The sequence below is a fragment of the Miniopterus schreibersii genome (assembly GCF_964146895.1).
Source record: "Miniopterus schreibersii genome assembly, chromosome: 14".
Taxonomy (NCBI): domain Eukaryota; kingdom Metazoa; phylum Chordata; class Mammalia; order Chiroptera; family Miniopteridae; genus Miniopterus; species Miniopterus schreibersii.
Window position 1 is genome coordinate 51,354,154 of NC_138114.1, and position 10,483 is coordinate 51,364,636.

General features: G+C 53.8%; 1 protein-coding gene across 3 annotated transcripts in view; it reads right to left on the reverse strand.

Annotated features, from left to right (window-relative positions):
* JAKMIP3 (Janus kinase and microtubule interacting protein 3) overlaps window positions 1-5,875 on the reverse strand; it is a gene marked incomplete at its 3' end in the record, with an annotated part of 31,816 nt that extends 25,941 nt beyond the window's left edge. For all 3 annotated transcript variants that reach the window (XM_081157873.1, XM_081157872.1, XM_081157871.1), the window contains exons 1-2: window positions 5,627-5,875; window positions 4,338-4,835 (exon numbers count right to left, since the gene is read on the reverse strand). In XM_081157873.1, the coding sequence (XP_081013999.1) occupies window positions 4,338-4,835; window positions 5,627-5,761 (633 nt within the window). In that variant the 5' untranslated portion in view covers window positions 5,762-5,875. The remainder of the gene's footprint in view (window positions 1-4,337; window positions 4,836-5,626) is intronic.
* Between the last annotated feature and the right edge of the window lie 4,608 nt (window positions 5,876-10,483).

A 10,483-nucleotide genomic window follows, 5' to 3' on the forward strand; every position in this document is an offset into this window, starting at 1 on the left:
CGGAGGGGAGGGCAGAACCAACCCCACCACTGCCTGCTCTTCAGACACACAGACGTGGGTGCCATGGGCATCATTACAAATGGAGCTTCATTTTGCAAGAAGACTCAGTTTAAAATGCATTTCCAGACATGAGCAGGATAGGATGTCTCGTTGCTTTGCGTGATGTTTAAGGTTACAATAAGCTAATAAATCAGCCATCTGCTGAAGTCAGCTTTTGAAACAAAGAGATGAGGTGTCTAATTAGCCCAGATCATAGAATTCATGGGCAAGTGGTGAACTGAACAGAAAAAAGAGGAAATCCTTAATTGCTAAATTCCCATTTACTGGAACTCATAGACATGCAGAGGCAACACAGTCAATTAGTGAAAACAGAGAGGCCAGTGAACAGAAAATCAGATTAATGCGCAGCTATATCCTGTGGCCTGACATTCCCACTCTCACACAGAGACTTTAGAAACATCATTCTTTCATCAGGAAACAAGAAAATCAGTCTGCTCACACATCCCACTTAAATCGCCTACTTCAGAGGATGGGTTGGACCAGAAGCTGACCTCCCTGAGTCGCATAATGCAGCCAAGTTAGATGGTCATCCAGCTGGGGGGTGTTGTGATCTTCCCACAAAGGAAAGGGCAGGATTGATTTTTTAATGATGGGAAACTCACTTTAAGGTCAGTGAGTGTCATCCAACCAGCATGGCTCAGTGGTTGAATGTCGACCTATGAATCAGGAGGTCACGCTTCGATTCCGGGTCAGGACACATGCTCGGGTTTCGGGCTTGATCCCCAGTAGGGGCGTTCAGGAGGCAGCGACTCTCTCTCTCATCACTGATGTTTCTATCTCTCTCCCTCTCCCTTCCTCTCTCTGAAACCAATAAAAACATATTTTTAAAAAAAGATCAATGAATGTCTCCCAGGGTGTCATCCTAAGCCCAGGGTCTCCAGCATGCAGCATCTCCATGATGAAGATCACCAACGAAAGGAGGATGTCCATAACCAGATCTTGAAGGTGTGTAACTCTCCCAACAGTACTTCTGCTGGCATAGCCATTCGGGAGGGCTTCTTGGAAGAGGAGCGGGGTGCTCCATGACTTCTCATTGCTCCGGCAGGACACTGTCAGTGTGCACTGATTGAAATGCTTGAAGGCCCTTGGTTTTCACTGTGCCCGGTCATAAGGGGTTTCGATCTGTAGCCTGTAACATTGCCACCAAGCCAGACTGTTATCCGGTCCTTAAAGGCCTTGAAACCCGGCCTGGGCCTGGCCTCCTCATGGAAGAGAGTCCTCTCAGACATCCATTTCCAGAATAGGGAGGCTTCATCTATATCGAATATTTGCTCTGGAAAGTAATTTTCCTCCACAGTCAGCTTATCTAGAGTTTCCAAAACTTCCTCAGCTGCCTTCACGTCAGCACTCACAGACTCCTCACTCGCTTTCACGTTATGGCATGAACAACAGTTCTTGAATGGTTTCAGCCACCCAGAGCTGGCAGTAATTCAACACTGTAGTTGGATCCAGCCTGTTCTTTCTTTTTTTAAAAATATATCTTTATTGATTTCAGAGAGAGGAAAGGAAAGGGAGAGATAGAAACATCAATGATGAGAGAACCATTGATCGGCTGCAGCCTGCAACCTGGGCACATGCCCTGACTGGGAATCGAACCCTGATTGCCTGGATCCTAAGGTCAACGCTCAACCACTGAGCCACGCCCGGCTGGGCCAGCCTATTCTTTCAACGTCACAAACTTTTTGCTTTGGCCTCAGTTGTCGTGGTGCTGAGAGGGATACGTGTTTGTGTCTGGTCTTCAATCCAGGTCACTAGAAGGCTCTTCATGTCTGATGCAGGCCCTTCTCGAATCTTTGTTAGTCTCCTTGCCCTCAATGAAGCAGATCCCTCAACAGCCTCCAATACTTCGCTCTTGTTCAGGATCGTAGCTGTGGTGGAGTGGGCCACGCCTGACTGGTGAGCAATAACCACCACCGATTTTCCACCTTCCTGTCCTTAATCATTTTCATTTCATTTCCAGGCTTCCATCCCCCTTCTCGCTGCCACAAACTTCCTGCCCCAGCCCTTCACCCCCAGTTACAGAAGGTTTATGGAAGTGGAAGGGAAGTCCTTTGGAGACGGGTCCCTAGGGAGAGGTGTGTGGAAGATGCTGGGCCGGGAGGATCACCCTGACAGAGGGGAGAAGGTGTCCTCTGCACATCTTGACTCACCCCCAGCACAGAGTGTGCTCAGCTCAGAGGCACAGACCAGAGCCTCTGGCTGGAGCCTGGGAAGCTGCATTTACAAACATCCCCGGTCACAAAGCACATGGACATGGTGGACCCACTGCCCCACAGTGCTGAATCACCACCACCCCTGGCCACATGGGCACCATCACCACGTGAGTGTGGCATCGCAGAGCTGTGGCAGCTCCCACCTGGGGACCCCAAGCAGGAAACCTGTGCACAGCAGCTCCTTGGGGGTGGGGCCTCAGCTCGGCTCTCCCTCACCTTGCACGGTGCAGGTGTGCACACCTGCTCCAGCAGATAAACAAGAAAGGGTCTGGTGGTGGCTGGTGCAGGCAGCAGGAATTTGCCATCAGTGATTTTCAGAAAAATGGAAGAATTGTCCAGGAGTCATGGGGACCCCGCCCTTACACATGCTAAAGCTGTTTCTACAAACTCCTGCCCAGACTCTGCAAGTTTCCATCAGAGGGAGGACCTTGCACATACTGCCTATCACTCACCTGAAGCAAGTCTCTCCTGGAAACAAAAGTGCCAAAAAGCAAGCCAGCCCCCCCCCCCCCCGCCAGCAGCAACCTTCTTATGGGGCTTAAGTACTGCTATTGGCTAGGATTCTACTTTAACTAGCTGTCATTTAGGCAACAGGGCGAGGAAGGGGTAATATTATACACCTCAGATTTTTATGAGAAAGTGGTAATTAGAAATATAGAATTTTAATAACAGTTTGAGCTTGATTTTAGCAAATGCACCAAGCGTGCAGTAACCTTGTGCACAGCAAACATCCCTCTCAGATTTGATAACACAGTATGGATGTGCCCGCACTGCTCCGGGGCCCGGAGTGACCCCCTTCCATGCCCATCACAGCCCTGTCCTCAGAGCCATCATCAGCTAGATGTGGCTGGGGAGAGGACCCGGCTGAGCTCACAGAGGACATCAGAGCCAGGCAAGTATGAACAAACCCACTCCTTCCTTCCACTTTGAGTGAAAATTTGGCCAGAAATGGCCCTGAGGACCTGCCTTCTCCAGGGTTGATTCTGGGGGAGGTTGGGGGAAAGAACACTGAAATGGTAAATAAAGGAAAGTCCCCAAATTGATTGTTGATTCTATAGGGGAAAATGTGGAAGCTGAAATAAGCAAGAAAAGAAACAAGGATTCTGTCTCCTCTTCTAAGAACGCTTGAGGGTTGTCTGAGCTCCTTGAGGAATGTCCAGGCCGCCTGGGAAGTTCAAGGTGACAGCACAGTCTGGAGGCATCTTTGGAAACCAGAGCCCCAGGGAAGAAGGGACATGTGGCCTGGGTGCAGAGCCATGCTGTGTCCCGAGAAGGGGTATTCAGGGTCCCGGGTGTTATCAGCAGCAGAGCCAGCCGGGTCCTGATGACTTGCACATGGGGACATGGGGACATGGGGCACACCTCTAATGCTGACCTCCATTTCCCCAAATCACCAAGGATGTCCCAGCTCCAAGGGATGCGAACTGGTGCAGTCTCTTGGGATCCCTAAATATTCTCCAACTCCCCAGCCCTGGGGCTCTGAGAACACTGGCTCTGGGGGGCCTTCCAGGGGACACGGTCTCTAACTACGGGATGCACAGATGCCCATGTCTGACCTGCAAGATGGCAACTTCATTCGGTCCAGCCTCGGAGCATGCACCAGGCACAGGAACATCAGGACGGCCTCAGGATGGCCACCACCCCGTGCCCTTATGGTCTCACCTCTCTAGATCCAATGAGCTGGACAGACTGCAGAGCCTGACAGTGAGGGAAGTGACTCGTGCCAGCAGAACACTAGCCCTGCTTGGCTTGCAGCCTACCCTGGACTCTAGGAAGGGGAGGCTTCCATAACTGCTGCTGGGGGTGAGGGGATGCGACACTAACTTGCAAAAGTCCTGTTCTGGCCCAAACTAGACACAGGAAGCTGGTGGGAGAGGGGCAGAGAGAGGACCTCTGCCTGACAGCTGTCCCTTCTGACCTATCCTGGCATCCTCCTGTCCTGGAGTCCCCAAGACCAACAGTCATGGTATGAGAGCCTACGCCCAGAAACAGGCCCCCCACGCACCCCACCCCCCCTCCCCGCCTTCACCGCCCCTCCCCACTCGCCACCTGCAGCCCACGTACCAGCCTGCGGATCTCTCGCTCGCACTCCTTCTTGATGCGGGAAATCTCTTCCTGGTGCAGGTGGTACACGCTCCGGATCTCCGCGGCCTTGATCTTGTCCGCCTGCATGACCATGGTCAGCGCCTCCTCCACCTGCCGCTTGGCCCCCTTGAGCTCCAAGATCTCCTGCTGCATTTTCACCTTCTCCACCTCGAAGCCCTTCTTGGCCTCCTCCTTGGCCTCCGAGAGCAGCCCGGTCTTGGCCTTGTCAGGGCCGCCGTCCCGCAGGGCGTGCAACAGCGCCTGCAGCCGCTGGTTCTCGTTGTCCTTGATCTTGATGACGCGCAGCAGCTCGGCCTCGTGCTGGCGCAGCAGCGTCTCGCGCACGGCCTGCAGCTCCTTCATCTTCTCCTCGTGCAGCTTGGTCTTGAGCTCCGTGACCAGGACGGCGTTCTTGTGCTGCTCGTGTTCGCGCACCTGCCTCAGCTCCTGGTTCTTCTCTCTCTCCACCCGGCTGACCTGCAAGACAGGAGCGAGGCTGGGGTCGCCCCGGAGCGATCTCTGCCCTGGCCGAAGCCTGGACACTAATTTCACAAAGTTTTGTTTGCACGCTGGGTGTTGCCTCCATTTGAGAATGTCTCCTAAGATGAGGCTGAAATGGAACCGGGCCTCGTGGCGGGAGCATGTCTCGGCACCCGCAGGTGTCACAGGAGAACTTGGGCTGGAAGGTCAGATCTAGACACCCAGGTCCACCTTCCCGCCTAACGGACGACATAAAATTCCTTGGATGGGAATCAGCAGAGAGGAAAAGTCATGCGCCATGTATCGTGTATTGGGGTGGTGGGGTGGTGGGCTTTGCAGCAGGGAGGGAGAGCGGGGAGGAAAATCAGCACAAGATGTCAAGGTTTGGCCACCGCGCTGCTCCCCAAACTTGGCAGCTCTAAGCCCAGAGCCAGTGTTGCCTTCAACCAGCCAAGGGGCCATGCTGGGCCCGGTATATCTGGGTTCAGTGCCACTCTGAACACACCAGGAGGATGGTTCCACTTGATGAGGTCCTGGCTTGTGCTGACAGCCAGGGCTGTTCCCATGGGGCCCCATCTGTGTCCCTGTGCTCACCTGTGGGTGGTGGCCCTCACGGTGCCCACCCACTGTCCCCTCCTGAGCACTGTCTGTCCTTCCCAGCTGCCTGGAGAGGCCCGGGGACCCAGGACCAACTGGGTGGGCACTTCCAAAGGGACCTGGCTACGCCCAGTACTGCGCTGACCCGAGGGAGGTGGGGAGGGAATGGGGAGGGGGTATGGGAAGCCCACCTTGCTCTTCTCCTGCTGCAGCTCTATCTGAATGTCCGTGAGCTTGGCCCGCAGCTCCTCGTTGGCGGCCTGCAGCGCGGCAAGGACCTCGGCCCTGTCCCCCTTACCTCGGCTGCCCATGCCCTTCTTGGACATGGTGAGGGTGGCCTGAGGGGCACCAGGGGCAGGCCGCCTGTCTGGGCTGGGCTGTCCACGCCAAGCTGGGGCAGGTGTCGCCTTGCTGCCGCTCTGCTACATTTTCTCACTCACCTGGAGGGAAAGCACACCTGGGTGAGCAGCCAGCCTCAGGCCTGAGCTCAGGGGCCAGTGGACGCAGGTGAGGGCTAGGCCAACCTCTCACCTGCCCTGAGGACGCTGGCCTGACTGCAGACCAGACCCAGATGGCAGAGGCTGGCGGCCCTCCATCAGCACCCTTGACAGGGACCCACATGCAGGCGCATTTACTCTCTGCCCGTTCTGTCACACAGTTCCCCGGGGACTAAGGTAGCATTTCACTGCTGATCCGTTCAAAGCCGTAGATCTACTGAGACTATTCTCAAATCTATGACTCTGATCTTGTTTTTTTATTTTTTTAATGTTTTTATTGATTTTAGAGAGAGAGGAAGGGAGAGGGAGAGCTAGAAACATCGATGAGAGAGAAACATCGATCAGTTGCCTCCTGCAAGCCCGCTACTGGGGATCGAGCCCACAACCCTCCTGTGTGTTGGTCCTGGTTGTCTGGCACTTGTGACCCACGGCGGGGCCAGAGGCCAGAGCGGGCACCCTTGTCTTCCCCCCACTGACACGTTTTCTTAGCAAATCTCATTTACATCTCGGTCAGCAGCAGGATTATTTGTTTATCACCATGTTACCCGAGGTATCCCTTCCACAACCCTGCCAGCCCCATTTTCTCTGAACTGGGGAAACTGAGGCACAGTGTAATAACAACCGCTTCTTTTTTAAAAAGTGCTGGGGATCAGTCAATAAGCTGCTATTTCCCTAAAACATTGGAGTTCCCTGGGTAAAGAGTGATGCCAATGGGCGCCCTGTGGTTCTTGGTTAGGTTTTAAAGAGAAGACAGCATCCCCCCACAGGGGAGATGAAGACACAAGCCATAAGCTGGCCGGGTTCAAAAGAGGAAACAAGGCCCTGGCAGTCCCACCCATCCCTCCCTGCCCCCCACTGAGAACCGGGAGCCAGTGGGGCCTCCCGCTGCGCCGCCGTCCGGTGCCCACCACACCCAGCACTAAGTGCAGCCCCAGCCGAGCACGCACGCCCACCCCCATGGCTGCCAGACAAGCTCCAGCCTGGAATATGGCACCACAGAAACAACCAGCTCAAGATGAGCAATGCTGCCCAGAGGGAGCAGGACAGCGCCCCCCACAGGCGGGAGCCCAGACACAGAAGGCACCGAGCATCTTCCTGTGAGAGCCTGCACACTTGAGGTGACACGGTCCTCCGCTGTCAACTCCCCGGCCAACATCAATGCATTCTAAATATAGACGCAAGTTCAGCTGGAACAAACCTGTGCAGAAGGACCTCAGCCCACCCCGAAAAAAGCAAAGCCTCTGATCATTCACAAAAGAAACACGTTCTCAAACCCTGCCAGTCTGTGCTCTCCTCACCCATTTTCCTGGTGACCCGGTGAATCTCAGCTCGTCCACGACTGGGTGCAGCTGTGCAGTCGGCTCCGAGGGCTCTGTGACTCAGCAAACTGAGCCTTCACTTTTCAGATGGAATTCACCACGCCGTGACTGCATCCAGGGGAGGGCCAGCCACATCTCTGAGCAGACGCTTGTGGCAGGATCACCAGCTCCCCCATGCATGAAAATGCCACGCCCAGACGGGCTGCTCAGGAACGCCCAGCTCCTGTCCACTGGGAGGCTGCATGGACAGCTGCTGGTGGGGAAGGAAGCCGTCCGCTCTGCATGTGGGTGAAGGAAGCACCCTAGGTGGGGTCCTGGAAGCTGCGCTCCTCTGTGTGCCCGCGAGGGGGAAGCCTGACTCGGGTGGTGTGGCCACATGCCCAAGTGAAAGGACAAATAAGGACCTTGCAGTGCTGACATCCTGCCCACTCACTTGCCCTGTGTCTGGCCGCTTCAGGAGATCACTCGGGCGGGTCCTCTCCTCCTTAGAGAATTCCCCTGGGCTTTGTGCAGCTATAAGTCAACAGTATGAATGAGCCTCTGCTCCATTTTAAATGGTGAGGTGATAGAAGAGACTGGTGTCCATTTAACTCCAAAGAGTGAAAACGTATAAACCCATTAGACAAATAAGACCAGAGCCTCTCGTGCGATTGGTGGGCACAGGCACTACCCAGCCGAATTCCATGATAAACCGCAAGATGCATGGGGCAACCTGATCAGCGCCCTGGAAGACGCAGGTCCTGTAGGGTTTCCAGCTGGAGGGCAAGGAGCGTCCCGCAGGTCTGATTTCATCAGGAGAACAAGACTGGCCTTGCCCAGCACAGAAACTGGGCTGCATCTGAGTTAGAACAACGCGGGTCTTCCTATGTGGAAAACCCGTGTGCGCCCCCCGCAGCGAGGAGCCGGCTCCGCTGGTCTGACGATGCGGGCTTGGCCTCCTCCCGTTTCTAGGGGACACGAAACTGTCTGTCCACTGAAATGGTCTCTCGTGAATCCTGCCCCAGTATCACACTGTTTGTTGTGCCGTGTTGAAGTCTTCGCATCTGGTAGGGCTCGTCTCGTCCTGGTTCCTCCAATTTGGCTTTTTTGACCATTTATGCATCTACATCAGCTTGTCCCATGCTGTGAAAACCCCATTTGGATTCTGACTGGAATTGTCAGATTAACGGGGAGGGACCGACGTGTCTTGGGTGTTGGGCCCTCTAGTCTAGTTCTCCAGCTGTTCAGGACTTTGTGTCTTTCAATGAAGTTGTACCATTTTCTCCAAAAGGTTTTGCACAACTTTTGATGTGTTTACTTGGGTGCCTGATGTGTGTGCTACCATCACGCACAGCATCTTTGTGTGTAATTGTTGCCTTTTCTTTACCATAACTAGGAAAAAGCTGGTACATAGGAAAGCTGTTGATTTTTCTATATTGACCGGCGCCAGCAGCTTGATGAAATCTCACAGCTCATGTGGACCTTCTCTGGAGAAGGCAGCTGTTTCCTCCTTTCCAATCTCTATATTTTCTTTCATTTCCCCTACGTTCCTATGCTGGGCTAGGCCTCCAGCACACAGTTAAGCAGAAGCAATGAAAATTAGCATCTTTCTCTCATTTCTTTTTTTTTAAATATATCTTTATTGATTTCAGAGAGAGGAAGGAGAGGGAGAGAGATAGAAACATCAATGATGAGAGAGTCATTGATCGAGCCCGCAACTGGGCATGTGCCCTGACCAGGAATCGAACCCCGATCACCTGGATCCCAGGTCGACGCTCAACTGCTGAGCCACGCCCGGCCGGGCTCTCTCATTTCTTTCTTGAAGAAAAATGCTTCTAGTGGGTCCCCCTGCAGGTATCAGTTGGCTACAGGATTTTCATAGATTCCTTTTATCATTAGGGCATTTATCTGTATCCAAGTTTCATAAGTGCACATTTTTTTAAAGTTTGGGAATGGGTGTTACCATTTATCAACCGCTTTTTCTGGGACTGATAGAATATCTGTACTGTTCTCTCCTGGTCTCTCCAGAGCTGGCCTGTGCCTGCCCCACACCCCCGCCCGGGGCCCCCTGTGACCTGCTCACCACTCCTCCTGGCTGGGAGATTCTGATCACATCATTTCCATTTCAAGCCTCAGGCTTGGGAGCGGCCCAGAGGTGGCTCTTCACAGTGTCCCTAAAATGTTTCCCCACCTGAGTGGGGAGGGGCAGACGAGGCACTTGGTGGCCCCTTGGTGTGTGGGTGTTTCTAGCCCACCCTTTGAGGGTTCCAGCTCTATGCTGGGTCTTGGTCGAGGCTCCCTTCACCTTCTGCAGGTTTTGTCTCACCCCAAGTGGCATGAAAATCAGGAATTCTGGGCCTGAGACGACACCCCTCACACACACACTCCAGGGGGGTTCACAGCTCCGGGTTTCTGCTGCTTTTTCTCACACCCTGACTGCCCTCTCTCCCTCCCCCCACCTCCCCTGTAAACTGAGCTGGAGAGAACTCAGCCCGTCCACCCAGCACTCCAGGACTGCGTGAAGCAGAAAGCCACTCAGATACCTTTGTGATACCCCGCCAGCAATGCCATTTACTTTTTAAACAGCAGCTCTACCTTGACACACACAAAAAAAACTTAAAAACAGTCAACTTCCAACTGCCTTCTGATTCTCTGAGGTACAGTCAGCTTTCTTCTGGAAGTCTGACTCCCATGGGTCAGCATGGTCAATACGAGGGGTGCGGCCATGGAGCCTGGGAGCTGGCCGCAGGGCCCCTGCTCTGAACCTAGCCCCTTGCCCACCTGCCTCCATCCTGAAGCAAATTGGAGGCTGCCATGTCCGTTGGAGGCCACTGTTGCAGCTGAGGACAAGGCTACCTCAGTGCAGTCCTTGAGGTCAGACATCCTGAGGGGTCCTCCAGGCACGGGGAGGCAGCAACCAGAGCCACTGGAGGTGACAGATACAGCAGGGCTGGAACCCACTGGCCTTCCTCCCCAGAAGGACTGCCTGATTGTCCCTCTGTAGCCATGGTTACTGAATAAAACCCCATCTTTACTTAGAAAGTGATGGACATTGGTATTTTCGAGGTCCCTCCTGACTTGGATAAGTCAATCATTCCACTTCATCCTCAATGAAATGGCCTCCCTCCAAGAAGAAATATGAGTTTTGGCAAATTTTGGCTCATATTGAAGACTTCTAATGCACACTCCTATTTTGGGGGACGTCTTCCGGTAGGCATAGTTGCTAAGCAAAGTCGATACTGGCAACGATGCT